This window comes from Microtus oregoni, unplaced genomic scaffold (genome assembly GCF_018167655.1).
Source record: "Microtus oregoni isolate MIOR12 unplaced genomic scaffold, Mior012 000036F_ref0000092, whole genome shotgun sequence".
NCBI lineage: Eukaryota > Metazoa > Chordata > Mammalia > Rodentia > Cricetidae > Microtus > Microtus oregoni.
In genome coordinates, this window is record NW_024543095.1 from 26792184 (window position 1) to 26807272 (window position 15089).

The 15089-nt window shown below is 40.0% G+C and overlaps 1 protein-coding gene across 1 annotated transcript in view; it reads left to right on the top strand.

Moving 5' to 3' along the window:
• The first annotated feature begins 273 nt into the window (after nt 1-273).
• The window catches only part of LOC121432909 (growth hormone receptor-like), a 263812-nt gene continuing 248996 nt past the window's right edge, over nt 274-15089 (top strand). The window contains exon 1 of the mRNA XM_041631091.1: nt 274-307. Within this exon, the coding sequence (XP_041487025.1) occupies nt 289-307 (19 nt within the window). The 5' untranslated portion in view covers nt 274-288. The remainder of the gene's footprint in view (nt 308-15089) is intronic.

The following is a 15089-nucleotide window of genomic DNA, read 5'->3' on the forward strand; positions in this document are numbered from 1 at the left end:
TAGCAAAGATGAGGAAATCAGCAAGGCTCTGAGTGACATTAACTTGTGCACAAGAGTCTTGATTTCATAGACAAAAGAAAGCTAAATTGGTGTAATGGGTGTAACATCGTATTACATGTGGACTGATGCTGGACGGTGTGGTAGGTATATCGGTTGGAGTGGGTCATGGACCTACAGGCACTCTTGAGTCTTTCAATCTTCTTAGTGATATCAACTGGTAGTGAGGATGGACAAGCCAGGATGGATGTTTGAGGAAGATAAGAAGTCTGAGAAATCAACAGAACCTACATGATCTTGAACATAGTCGGTAAGTCGTTCTTGCTAGAATCCAACTGGAACTAAGTAGTGTTAGTCACAAAATAAGTAGCTAAAATCTTAAGCATTATTCATACAGAAAATAATTTAAGCAAAATTTATCCAGGAAAAAATATGAGCGTGTCTGAGCATATGGCTCTCATAAAGCCCAAATCCTTTTACAACTTAACACAGAAAAGTTGAGTTTCAACATGTTTGCTTTCTGTTGCGAAAAGCAGTTCACCTGAGCTACTGAGAGCTAGCAATTGGCCAATTCCCTTTAACACTCTCTGCATTTTACTTTAGTTATTATTTAACAGCAGGGAGGCACGGCCAGGGGAAGGGTCAGTTTGCAGTTTCTGTCAAGATAGAAGCGAGATTTCTCTTTACTTTGTTTCTTCCACACCCCACCCACTCCACCCGAACTCCCAACCTCCAACCGCTCCCCACCACACCACTGCCGGCCCTAACTCTTTACTGGGACTAGTGAGAAAAACACAGTCTCTCCTGCTTCATGTTGGTGACATTAAATCAGGAGGCCATGGACCTGGTGACAGATTCAGTTGAGGATGTAAAAATCTAAAATATCACTTCCTCATGGGGAATTTGTAATTTTAGGTGTGTTTCAGTATAACCATAAAAATGACTAATTTTCCCTATGCCTGAAGAACACTGAGTCATCTCCAGTTCTCCCATTCCTGTGGAAGTTAAAAGGAAAGGGACAGAGGGTCACAGATCATCTCACGTGGAGTATTTAGCATTTAAAAGAAGTACCAAGGATTCCATAGACAGTAGCAGATCTCGGGGAGAAACGTGTCTATTCGGACTTGAGATAGATGATAAAATATGGATGATGGATAGGAAAGGAAGAAAATTACATGTATAAACCAAACTCTATGTTGAATATTCTTGGAATGCTTGCCGCTTTGACTCATCAGATGTTGATTTCACACGCAGAACGCTTATTTTTTTTTCTAATAAAAACAAGGAGGCTATGAGAGAGTTCATCTTCAATAATCAGCCATACTTCCAAAATACTCCTAAATTCTACGAGACTTCCTGCAGCTTCAGTCATGTGGACACATAAACAAAACTAAAGAGAAAAGAATTGGGTTGTGTCCCAGAGCCCCACTGGGACAATGATATTCAGCCCATGTGGCATCAATTTACTAATGCAACCATGAAACTGATCACATTTTACACGAAAAGCACGTTTTCAAGAAATAAAATCTGAGATGTCAATCTTTCAAAGGAGGAAAATAATAAGTTATATCCAACCACACACAGAAGACTTGGGTCCATTCGGACCATTTACTCAATTTTTAAAATAGGTTTGAAGGAGTCACTGACGATCTGAATCATCTTTATCTTTGATACTGTAATTTGTCAATATTATCAAACTAACAAAATATTAATGTACATAGAAATGAAGAAAAAGATTTATCACCCTGAACACTGCTTTATGAATTAAAATTTGTAATGTGAAGTAATAAGGGCGGCGGGGCTGCGTCCCCAACACCCCAGCCGCCTGCTCGGCTAGCTTATGCCCTGAAATAATTACACGGACACTGTATTCTTTTAAACACTGCCTGGCCCATTCTCTTCTAGGCTAATTCTCACATATTAATTTAGCCCATTTCTAATAATCTGTGAGAACCGGTCTTACCGGGAAGATTCTAGCCTAGTCCATCCTGGGTCGGAGCTTCATCCCGGGAGCGGGGCATGGCATCTCTGCTGAGGCGTCTGCTCCGGAGAGCAGAGCTGTGGAGTCTCTGAGCTCACTTCCTCTTCCTCCCAGCGTTCTGTTCTGTTTACTCCTCCCACCTATCCTCTAACCAATAAAATGGGCCAGGGCAGTTCCTTTATTAGCCAATGACCTTCCTCCATCATTTCCCCTTTTTCGGTTTAAACAAAAAAAAGGCTTTAACTTTAACATAGCAAAATTACATATAACAAAACAGTTATCAAGTAAAAGTTACAATAATCTTTATCATAACTAAGGAAAACTAAAACTATAACTAACTATTCTTAACTCCATCAGAGACTCCAGAAAGATACAATACTACCTAAGCAAACAAGAAAAAAGCAACTTTTAAAATTCTAGAAATGACAGAGACATCTTGCTGCCTGGACAGTCACCCAAGGTTCCTCTGTACCGTGGGGCATCCATCTTCAGCCTTCAGGCCCATGGTATTCAGCAGACATTTCCATAAAGCAGGAAAATTCAAAGTCAGTTCAGTCACTATCTGTTGTGTCCTGCAAAATGTCTCGCAGACTCTTTCATGAATCAGGAACCCCGAAAGATCATCTCACCTTAGGCAAGTTCAGTAGTCCTCTCTCTGCGGGTTCTCTGTGTCCAGTTTATGCAATAGTCCAGGCAAGAGCAGTTTCTTGCCCAAATGGCTATCAAAACTCCATAACGAGCCTCTTCGATGCCCATCTTCCTCTTGAAGTAGAGTGTCTCATTGTCATGAAAAGTCCTCAGTTATTAAAACATTTAAAATGTCCTATTCTGTAATCTTTGAAAGACATGAAGAATGTCTATCTAAAATATATCTCTATATATCTAGAAAATCTAACTAATATGACTACAAGTTTTACTATTATCGATGATTATCCATTAACAACCTATATTTCTTAATTTTACAGTACATATTTAAATGAACTACACAATCACAATACCTTAATCAAAATCAGAAACACTTATATATATAACAAAATTGACCTTAAATCTCTATCAATAAAGCAAAATCTATACTAATGCAAATTATTCATACCTATATCATATCCCCCTTTAAATGTAAAAGAACATTTTTAAACATTTTTTGGGAATATGGGCACAGTTATTTCTCTCCAAACTGCTTCCTGCTGAATGGGGGCGTCGTTAATTAGGTCTTTCATGGTATAACCTGTGTGCTAGTTTCATCTCAGTTGGCAGTTGAGCGAAGCAATTTTCTGAAGGTGTTCACACCAACCCTTCAGGAGGGCGTGGTCCATCATACCAAATCGGAATAGAAGAAATGAACAGCGTCTCATCCTCTGTGAAAACAAAATAAGAAACTCCTTTCCAAAGCATCATGTCCTTAGATCCAAATTTCAAAGTAAAGGCATTTTCAAAATATCTATGTTGGATTAGTTCAGCAGCATTTATAAATAAATATCTTTTAGCATCTGTTGCTCCTTCCTCAGCATTTAAATAATTCAAAGAGAGCATAATAGCATACAGTATCAAGATTCTCTGTGTATTTTCCATCTTTGTACAGCTTTGTTTTAACCGCTATTTAGTTTATTTTTACTTTTAACTTTTTGCTTTTTGAGACAGGTTCTCTGTATCTTTGACCTGAAGTAACTCTGTAGACCAGGCTGTCTTTGAACTCTCAGAGATCCGCCTGTCTCTGCCTCCCAGGCATTCGGGATTAAAGGTGTACACTACTACACCTTGAACTCACAGAGATCTGTTTGTCTCTGCCTTCTAGGCACTGGGATTAAAGGCGTGTGCTACCACACCTTGAAGTCACAGAGGTCTATCTCCCTCTGCCTACCAAGTGTTGGGATTAAAGGTGTGTACCACACACAACAACTCTCTTCCTTTTTTTGTGTGTGTTTTACTTTAAGAACTTTAAATTTTAGTCTGCATATATTTTTAACACACTGTAAACCATTTAAAAATTTTCTTTGTCTTTGAATCTCTCTTTACTGTATATCTCTCTTTTTCCGACCACATGAGTCTTTAATTTACCAAGCAATCTCAGTAGGACTAAAGGCGTGGCTTTGCCGGCTGGATCCAGCCCATTCCTTAGCTTTCCAGTCTCATGGCTGAGGTACTGGCTGTAGCCATGTTTACTGTGACAACTCTACGGCATTTCAAGGTCCCTACCAGCAAGCGAGCTTCAGCAGCCTGTGCTTGCAAACCGCACAAACCGCCTGCGTAAAAGAGTCAGAGTTTGCCCTGGCAGGACAGCCCAGAAAGCTGGCATTTTTAAACGGCGCAGCTTTTTTCCTGCTAAGGCTGAAAACCGAAAAGCATGTGTTCAGCTTTTCGTCAACACGGTTTAAGTGTTTCGTGGCAGGACCTCTTAATGAGCTGCAGGCTTTGCAGCTAAAGCTGAGTCAGGAAGCCTCTCTTAGATGAGGCGCTTGCTTGCCTCTAGCAAGCAGAGTAGAACCGAGAAATTGCTGCTACCAAGAAACCAGGCACAATGCTTTCATTTTGTTCTAGAATTACTTCCCAAGCTGTCTCAGGCTTTATGTGGAAGCAGTTGTCCACGTGGGCGCCATATGAAGTAATAAGGGCGGCGGGGCTGCGTCCCCAACACCCCAGCCGCCTGCTCGGCTAGCTTATGCCCCGAAATAATTACACGGACACTGTATTCTTTTAAACACTGCCTGGCCCATTCTCTTCTAGGCTAATTCTCACATATTAATTTAGCCCATTTCTAATAATCTGTGAGAACCGGTCTTACCGGGAAGATTCTAGCCTAGTCCATCCTGGGTCGGAGCTTCATCCCGGGAGCGGGGCATGGCATCTCTGCTGAGGCGTCTGATCCGGAGAGCAGAGCTGTGGAGTCTCTGAGCTCACTTCCTCTTCCTCCCAGCGTTCTGTTCTGTTTACTCCTCCCACCTATCCTCTAACCAATAAAATGGGCCAGGGCAGTTCCTTTATTAGCCAATGACCTTCCTCCATCAGTAATGAGAAACACTAATCACATTTTGTTGGAGTTACAAAGATTGTTTAACTGTTGAGTGAATTTAGTCGTACATGTATGTATATACTATTATATATTATAATACATATACTATATGTGCATATATAATATGCAAATTATATTGTATTATAGATAATGTGAATATTATATATAACATGTATATGTTATATTATGTATTATAATATATAAATATATGCACTTATCTGACTGAATAAGATTGATACATATGACTGAAATTAATACAAATGACACAGAATATATATATATATATATATCATATAGATTCTCTGTATAGTCTATAATGATTCATTAATTTTAGATGACAATGTCTAGACTTTTTTTTTTGAGAAAAAAAATTTCCGCCTCCTCCCAGCCTCCCACTCCTCCCCCCCTCGCCCCACTCCTCTCCCCGTCCCCCCACTCCTCTCCCCGTCCCCCCCACTCCTCTCCCCTTCCCTCTCCAGTCCAAAGAGCAGTCAGGGTTCCCTGCCCTGTGGAAAGTCCAAAGTCCTCCCCCCTCTGTCCTGGTCTAGGAAGGTGAACATCCAAACTGGCTAGGCTCCCACAAAGCAAGAACATGTAGTAGGATCAAAACCCAGTGCCATTGTCCCTGGCTTCTCAGCAGCCCTCATTGTCCGCCATATTCAGAGAGTCCAGTTTTATCCCCTGCTTTTTCAATCACAGTCCAGCTGGCCTTGGTGAGCTCCCAATAGATCAGCCCCACTGTCTCAGTGGGTGGGTGCACCCCTCTTGGTCCTGACTTCCTTGCTCATCTTCTCCCTCCTTCTGTTCCTCATTGGGACTTTGGGAGCTCAGTCCAGTGCTCCAGTGTGGGTCTCTGTCTCTATCTCCATCCATCGCCAGATGAAGGTTCTATGGTGATATGCAAAATATTCATCAGTATGGCTATTGGATAGGATCATTTCAGGTTCCCTATCTTCAGCTGCCCCAGGAACTAACTGGGGACCTCGGCTTGGGCACCTGGAAGCCCCTCTAGGTCCAAGTCTCTTCCCAACCCTAAGATGGCTCCCTTAATTAAGATATGTGCTTCCCTGCTCCCCTATCCAACCTTCCTTTATCCCAATCATCCCGTTGTCCCAAGTTCTCCCCATCCTACCCTTCTCACTTTTCTCTCCCCATCTCCCCTTACCCCCCTCCCACCCACCCTTAAGATCCCGATTTTTTGCCTGGCAATCTTGTCTACTTCCCCTACCCAGGAAGATAGCTATATGTTTTTCTTTGGGTTCACCTTCTTATTTAGCTTCTTTAGGATATCAAATTATAGACTCACTGACTTTTATTTATGGCTAGAAACCAATTATGAGTGAATACATCCCATGTTCATCTTTTTGGGTCTGGGTTACCTCACTCAAGATAGTATTTTCTATTTCCATCCATTTGCATGCAAAATTTGAGAAGTCATTGTTTTTTACCGCAGCGTAGTACTCTAATGTGTATATATTCCACACTTTCTTCATCCATTCTTCCATTGAAGGACATCTAGGTTGTTTCCAGGTTCTGGCTATTACAAATAATGCTGCTATGAACATAGTTGAACAAATGCCCTGTCATATGATCAGGCATCACTTGGGTATATTCCCAAGAGTGGTATTTCTGGGTCCAGGGGTAGGTTGATCCTGAATTTCCTGAGAAACCGAAACACTGCTTTCCAAAGTGGTTGCACAAGTTTGCATTCCCACCAGCAATGGATGAGGGAACCCCTTCCTCCACAACCTCTCCAGCAGAGGCTATCATTGGTGTTTTTGATTTTAGCCAAACTGACAGGTGTAAGATGATATCTCAAAGTTGTTTTGATTTGCATTTCCCTGATCGCTAAGGAGGCTGAGCATGACCTTAAATGTCTTTTGGCCATTTGAACTTCTTCTGTTGAGAATTCTCTGTTCAGTTCAGTGCCCCATTTTTTAATTGGGTTAATTAGCATTTTAAAGTCTAGTTTCTTGAGTTCTTTGTATATTTTGGAGATCAGACCTTTGTCTGTTGCTGGGTTGGTGAAGATCTTCTCCCAGTCAGTGGATTGCCTTTTTGTCTTAGTGACAGTATCCTTTGCTTTACAGAAGCTTCTCAGTTTTTGTAGGTCCCATTTATTCAATGTTGCCCTTAATGTCTGTGCTGCTGGGGTTATACATAGGAAGCGATCGCCTGTGCCCATCTGTTGTAGGGTACCTCCCAATTTCTCTTCTATCAGGTTCAGTGTGCTCGGACTGATATTGAGGTATTTGATCCATTTGGACTTGAGTTTTGTGCATGGTGATAGATAGGGGTCAATTTTCATTCTTCTACAAGTTGACATCCAGTTGTGCCAGCACCATTTGTTGAAGATGCTTTCTTTCTTCCATTGATTACTTTTGGCTCCTTTATCGAAAATGAGGTGTTCATAGGTTTGTGGGTTAGAATCCGGGTCTTCTATACGATTCCATTGGTCGACTTCTCTGTTTTTATACCAATACCAAGCTGTTTTCAATACTGTAGCTCTGTAGTAGAGTTTGAAGTCAGGGATGGTAATGCCTCCAGAAGTTCCTTTATTATATAAGACTGATTTGGCTATCCTGGGTTTTTTGTTTTTCCATATAAAGTTGATTATTGTCCTCTCAAGATCTGTGAAGAATCTTAATGGGACCTTTATGGGGATTGCATTGAATCTATACATTGCCTTTGGTAGAATTGCCATTTTTACTATGTTGATCCTCCCAATCCAAGAGCAAGGGAGATCTTTCCACTTTCTGGTATCCTCTTCAATTTCTTTCTTCAATTCCTTAAAGTTCTTGTCAAATAGATCTTTCACTTCCTTGGTTAGAGTTACCCCAAGATATTTTATGCTATTTGTGGCTATTGTGAAAGGTGATGCTTCTCTGATTTCTCTCTCTGCTTCCATATCCTTTGTGTATAGGAGGGCGACTGATTTTTTGGAGTTGATCTTGTATCCTGCCACATTACTAAAGGTGTTTATCAGCTTTAGGAGTTCTTTGGTGGAGTTTTGGGGGTCGCTTATGTACACTATCATATCATCTGCAAATAATGAAAGTTTAACCTCTTCCTTCCCAATTCGAATCCCTTTGGTCCCCTTATGTTGTCTTATTGCTATTGCTGAAACTTCAAGCACTATATTGAAGAGGTATGGAGAGAGTGGACAGCCTTGTCGTGTTCCTGAGTTAAGTGGGATGGCTTTGAGTTTCTCTCCATTTATTTTGATGTTAGCTGTCAGTTTGCTGTAAATAGCCTTTATTATATTTAGGCATGACCCTTGTATCCCTTATCTCTCCAAGACTTTTATCATAAAGGGGTGTTGAATTTTGTCAAAAGCTTTTTCAGCATCTAATGAAATGATCATATGATTTTTTCTTTCAGTTTATTTATATGATGGATTACATTGATAGATTTTCGTATGTTGAACCAGCCCTGCATCTCTGGGATGAAGCCTACTTGATCATAATGGATAATTTTTCTAATGTGTTCTTGGATACGGTTTGCCAGTATTTTGTTGAGTATTTTTGCGTCGATGTTCATGAGTGAGATTGGCCTGTAATTCTCTTTCTTGGTTGAGTCTTTGTGTGGTTTTGGTATCAGAGTGACTGTAGCTTCATAAAAGGAATTTGGCAATGACTCTTCTGTTTCTATATTGTGAAACACATTAATGAGTATAGGTATAAGCTCTTCTTGGAAGTTCTGATAGAATTCCGCATTGAAACCATCTGGTCCTGGGCTTTTTTTGGTAGGGAGGTTTTTGATGACAGCTTCTACTTCTTCGCGACTAACAGGTCTATTTAGATTGTTCACCTGGTCCTGGTTTAAATTTGGTATATGGTATTTATCTAAAAACGTGTCCATTTCTTTTACATTTTCTAGTTTTGTGGCATACAGGCTTTTGTAGTAAGATCTAATGATTCTCTGAATTTCCTCTGTGTCTGTGGTTATGTCCCCCTTTTCATTTCTGATCTTATTAATTTGCATATTCTCTCTCTGCCGTTTGATTAGTTTGGATAGGGGTTTATCAATTTTGTTGATTTTCTCTAGGAACCAGCTTTTTGTTTCATTGATTCTTTGGATTGTTTTCTGTGTTTCTATTTTGTTGATTTCCGCCCTCACTTTGATTATTTCCAGTCTTCTACTCCTAGGTGAGTCTGCTTCTTTTTTTTCTAGAGCTTTCAGGTGGACTGTTAAGTCTCCAATGTGTGCTTTCTCTGTTTTCTTTAAGTGGGCACTTAGTGCTATGAGCTTTCCTCTCAGGACTGCTTTCATAGTGTCCCATAAGTTTGAATAGGTTGTTTCATTATTTTCATTGAATTCAAGGAAGACTTTGATTTCTTTCTTTATTTCTTCCTTGATCCAGGTGTGGTTCAGAAGTTGACTGTTCAGTTTCCATGACTTTGTAGGCTTTCTGGGGGTAGCACTATTGTTGAATTCTAACTTTAATCCATGGTGGTCTGATAAGATGCAGGAGGTTACGAATATTTTTTTGTAACTGTGGAAGTTTGCTTTGTTACCGAGTATGTGGTCAATTTTCGAGAAGGTTCCATGAGCTGCAGAGAAGAAGGTATATTCTTTCCTATTTGGGTGAAATGTTGTATAGATGTCTGTTAAGTCCATTTGTTTCATTACCTCCATTAATTCTCTTATTTCTCTGTTAGGTTTCTGTCTGATTGACCTGTCCATTGGTGAGAGAGGAGAGTTGAAGTCTCCTACTATTAGTGTGTGCCGTTTGATGGCTGCCTTGAGTTTTAGTAATGTTTCTTTTACGTACGTGGGTGCTTTTATATTAGGGACATAGATATTCAGGATTGAGACTTCATCCTGATGAATTGTTCCTGTTATGAGTATAAAATGTCTCTCTCTATCTTTTCTGATTGATTTAAGTTTGAAGTCAACTTTGTTAGAAATTAGTATGGCCACACCTGCTTGTTTCTTGGGTCCATTTGCTTGATAAGCCTTTTTCCAGCCCTTTACTCTGAGTAGGTGCCTGTCTTTGTGGTTGAGGTGTGTTTCTTGTAAACAGCAGAATGTTGGATCCTGTTTTCTTATCCAATCTCTTAGCCTGTGCCTTTTTATAGGTGAGTTGAGTCCATTGACATTAAGTGATATTAATGACCAGTGGTTGTTAACTCCGGTCACTTTTTTAGTAGTAGAGTTTGTATGTTTCCCTTCTTTGAGTTGTGCTGGTGAAGGGTCTCTAGATGTTTCAGTTATTGTGGTCATTGTTGGACTCCTTGGTTTGTGATTTTCCTTATATTACTTTCTGTAAGGCTGGATTTGTGGCTACGTATTGTTTAAATTTGTTTTTATCCTGGAAGATTTTGTTTTCTCCATTTATAGTGAACGAAAGCTTGGCTGGGTATAGTAGTTTGGGCTTGCATCCATGGTCTCTTAGTTTCTGAAGTACATCTATCCAGGACCTTCTGACTTTCATGGTTTCCATAGAGAAGTCAGGTGTAAGTCTGATAGGTTTACCTTTATAAGTAACTTGACCCTTTTCCTTTGCAGCTCTTAATATTCTTTCTTTATTCTGTATGTTTTGTGTTTTGATTATTATATGGCGAGGAGATTTTTTTTTTTTGGTCCAGTCTATTCGGTGTTCTGTATGCTTCTTGAACCTTCAAAGGAATATCTTTCTTTAGGCTGGGAAAGTTTTCTTCTATAATTTTATTAAATATATTTTCTGGACCGTTGAGCTGTACTTCTTCTCCTTCTTCTGTCCCAATTATTCTTAGGTTTGGTCTTTTTATTGTGTCCCAGATTTCCTGAATGTTTTGTGATGAGAATTTGTTGGTTTTGCTGTTTTCTTTGATCAGTGTGTTTATTTTCTCTATGGTATCTTCAGTGTCTGACATTCTTTCTTCTATCTCTTGTAATCTGTTGTTAGTACTTGTCTCTGTAGTTCCTGTTCGTTTACCCAGATTTTCCATCTCCATCCTTCCCTCGGTTTGTGTTTTCTTCATTGCTTCCATTTCATTCTTCAAGTATTGAACCGCTTTCCTAACCTGTTTGATTGCTTTTTCTTGTTCTCTTGGTTTTCTTGTGTGTCTTTGAGCGATTTATTCATTTCCTCTACTTTTTTGTTTGTAATCTCTAATTATTTATGGCAGTTTTTCACCTCCTGTTTAAGGTCCTCTATTATTTTCATATAGTTCACTTTTGAGTCGATTTCTTCTACTTCTTCTGGAGTAGGGTGTACAATTCTTCTTATTTCGGGATCCCTGGATTCTGGTAGTGTCATGTTGCCTTTCAGGTTGTTGGAAGAATTCTTGCATTGGTGCCTTCCCATCTCTTCTTTCAAATGGAGCCAGGAGAGGCCTGGTGTCTTGGTCCAGTCTTTGCTGTGATTGACTCTCTGGGTGTATCTCTTCAGTGTAGAAGCGGGAACCGTTCCCATCCAGGTGAACTCCTCAGCACCAAAACATGGACGCCTGGTAGTCCAATGACCCGAGGACAAAAGGGGGAGCTTGGGGGGCAGGGTGGGGATGAGTAGAACACAGGACACCCTGCCGCACAGGCTGAAGGTGCATGTGCTCCCTTACCAGGGGTCCTTGAGGCCTGCCCCTTAGGTAGGCTCTCACCGCTCTGGGTGGGTAGCCTTAGTGTAGGAGCAGAGAACTGTTCTTGATCACTGGTCCTAGCATACAGCAGGCCAGGTTTGGGGAGGGGTGCTGGGGGGCTGGGTCGTGTGAAAGAAAGATAGCCCTGCAGAAGGAGCTGGGGGAGGGGGGTTTGTGCTCTCTTCCGGGACAATCCGCCCCTGGATAGCACACACTCACCCGTCCAGATGGGATTCCTCAGCAACTAAACAGGGCCGTCTGGTAGCCCAATGATCCGGGGACAAAAGGATGAATCGACAATGTCTAGATTTATTCCTGGCATATACTCTCCACCCATTCATCAAGGCTACAAGCAATGTTTCTCTTTTCTTGCTCTGCATGTTCTATTTTAAGTTAGGGAAAAATTCAAGTTTCAGAGGACTTGAGCCATCAGAGATGGAGACTTGTGCCCTAAATTACAAGTAATAATTTTTAGGAAATATGTTGTTGCAGGATCTTATTCAGATTAGCTACAAGTAAGGAATTTGTGACAATAAGGGGCACTTCAAATGGTATAAAGGCTAGGCCAACCAGGTACGCTTGTTCAGTGAATGAGGGCATTCTCTTCCTGGACGTATTGATGGATCTGCTGGTGTTACTTTCGTGAGCTGCCTGGCCTCTAGCTTCTGGTATGCAGGATATTCGAAAAAGATATATGTGTTTATTAAAGCTTAAGCTGGGCGTAGGACCAGGCCACATAAAAATCCCTGCTAAAGGGATAGCTATTCAATGTTGGACACATTACACAATCTTTCTAAAGCTGGCTTCTTTATCTTAAGGAATAAGATAAGTGCATAAAACAGAATTATGTTGCAAATTATGAGAAAAATAAACATTGTGATTCACAGCACATAGAAATGCATGATAAAATTTCAAAGAATGCGTAAATCCTTACTAGAATTCCTAGTGGTATTGAAATATGCAATGAACTGTGTTTGCCTTAACTAAACAAATTTTAAATGGCATCTGATTTTTAAGAAATTCTCCAAATTTGTATTTGATTTTCATTAGTTTCACAGGGATTACTGGTGAATGTAGGGCATAATGAACCCAAACTGCCTATGGAAAATCAAAATACTTTGACGGAGGTCTATACAAGTGGAAGGGTTGGTAATTCCACACACCCATCTGAGGGGCAAATAGGATATAAAATAAATACACATATTCCACTATCTCTACTCTTTTCAATATTGTGCTCAAGGCCCTAGCTAGAGCAATTCTTTTTTTCTTCTTCTTCTGTAGAGAGGGACACAGGAAATATGAAGAGGGAAATGGGAAAAGCAGAGGAGAGGTGGAGAGGGGCTTAGCTGGGGAAGAGAGAAGGAAAGCAACAGAAAGGGAGAGCAAGTTAGGGGGAAATAACCAACCCTAAGAGCATTTGCAAGTATTAAAATACTATAGGGAATTATATTTTGTCTTTACTTAACAGTTTCATATATGTAAACATATGCATATATATGCATGTAAAGTTACACCGCTTGAGCTAAAAATGTTTCCCCCAAAGTCATAGACAATCCAGAGAAAACCTCAGGACCAAGCATAGTAAACATCCTTTTAGGTTCTTTGTCAAAGGAGTCCAAGAGACTTCCAAAACAATACAGGCTATTGACATGGTCCTTGGTCACTTTCCATAAATCGAAAGCAAGGCTCCATTACTGAAGATCACACACACTTTCTTATAGAGGATTTGTAGGAATTGAAGTGACCTGAAAGATACCTCCTGAGGACAATCTCTCATAGTGCTGGAAGGAACTATGGAAATTGCCAATGGAGAAATGCAAGCAAAAGTCCTATTTCACTGTCATTGCCCTGAACCATCATGTCCAGCATGACAAGAACTCTAAAAGATGCAACAGCAACACTTACAACTTGAAGGTCACCAGTAGCCATCAGTCCATAAGGACCATTCATTAAGAAGGAGTTCGCACCTGGTATTGTAAACCTAGCCCACTACTCATGGCTGGTGGACCAAAGACCATGGAAGAGAACCTATTATTTCCACTTTCCCAAACCATTATAATTTATAACTGCATCCCAAATACTTATCCTAATACCCAGAGGTAAGTGCAGTTCTCAATCCCATCAAAGCAGCTTCTTCATTTTGCAGATGGAGACATATGTTCTAGAAAGACATAACTGGTCAAAATGCAGAGAACAACTAACTGTGTGGTTTCCAACACCAAGTGCTAAACATACACCCAAAGGTTGAGGGAGCATCATACAAGAGTGAGCATAAAGATTGTGAGAGCCAGTGGGTTCAAGGCATCTACTGAGAGATGTTTCTATATATGTCAAAGAAGCTGCACCCATGAAATCTTAACAGTGTGGCACCTAAATGAGACCTGAAAAATGACACCGCCAATTGACTTGCCAGGGTAGATAGGGAAAGTATAACAAGGTCTTTTGAAAAAAGGATAGTTGGTCTTTTTCGGGGACAATTCCATTTATAGCTGGTCCAATTTCAAGCAGTCATTTCCAGCAACACTAAATGAATTTCCTAGGTTACATTTATGAATTTATATAAACAAATACATATGTAACAATTATATATATATATATGTGTATCTATATGTTGCCATGATAGTTAAAGAATAAGACACTGGAGAAGTTTGAGACAGAGTGATGAAGGACAGAAAAGAGTTGAACAGAATATGGATGGAATTATGTAAATACACTGCTCATACAAAATCCTCCAAAAATAATTAATACATATAAAAAGAACAATAACCTATATTAATATACTGACAGTTAAAATAAAATATTAGAAAAAACAGAAAAAAAATTTATTTATAGTTGCAGCTTTAAGAGAGACTGGCCTTATTCACCTTTGAACTTTCCACCAAGTTCATGAATAGGTTGGGTCTGTATCAGTGGTTGTCAGTCTTCCTAATGCTGTGATTCTTTAATGCAGTTCCTCATGTTGCGGTGACTCCAAACATAAAGTTATTTCATTGCTACTTCAGAACTGTAATTTTGCTACGACTATGAAGCGTGATATAAATACATGTGTTTTCCAGATCTTCGACACCCCCTGTGAAAGGGTAGTTTGAATGCGCAGAGGGGTGGTGACTGACAGTGGAGACCCACTGGCCTGTGCGAACCTGGGAAGTTCTGAAGAGGACCATGTTAACAGCTGTCTTTCTAACTCCCGTTTGCTTCAGTCATGTTGGGACATCTTTCTTGAGATAACTGTGCCAAACTTGAAAATAACTAATTCTTCGTGAAAGAAACCCTTCACCTTGAGCTTTGTAGATTAAGTGAGATGCCTTCTGCCAGTTTTTTTCAACTCTCACATAGAGCAGCCAAGATACGTTTTCTCCTATGAAGAAATAACTTGGGTAGAAGGCCAGTGGTCTATCGTTGTTCTCTCAGTGATCATTGTAATGTCTTGTTTCTTAAATCAGTACACATGGTGTTTTCATCTTTATAAAAATACTATTTTAAAAAATATATTAGTTACCCCTCACCGTGAGAAATTTCTTAGAAAATTGCATAAAAATAA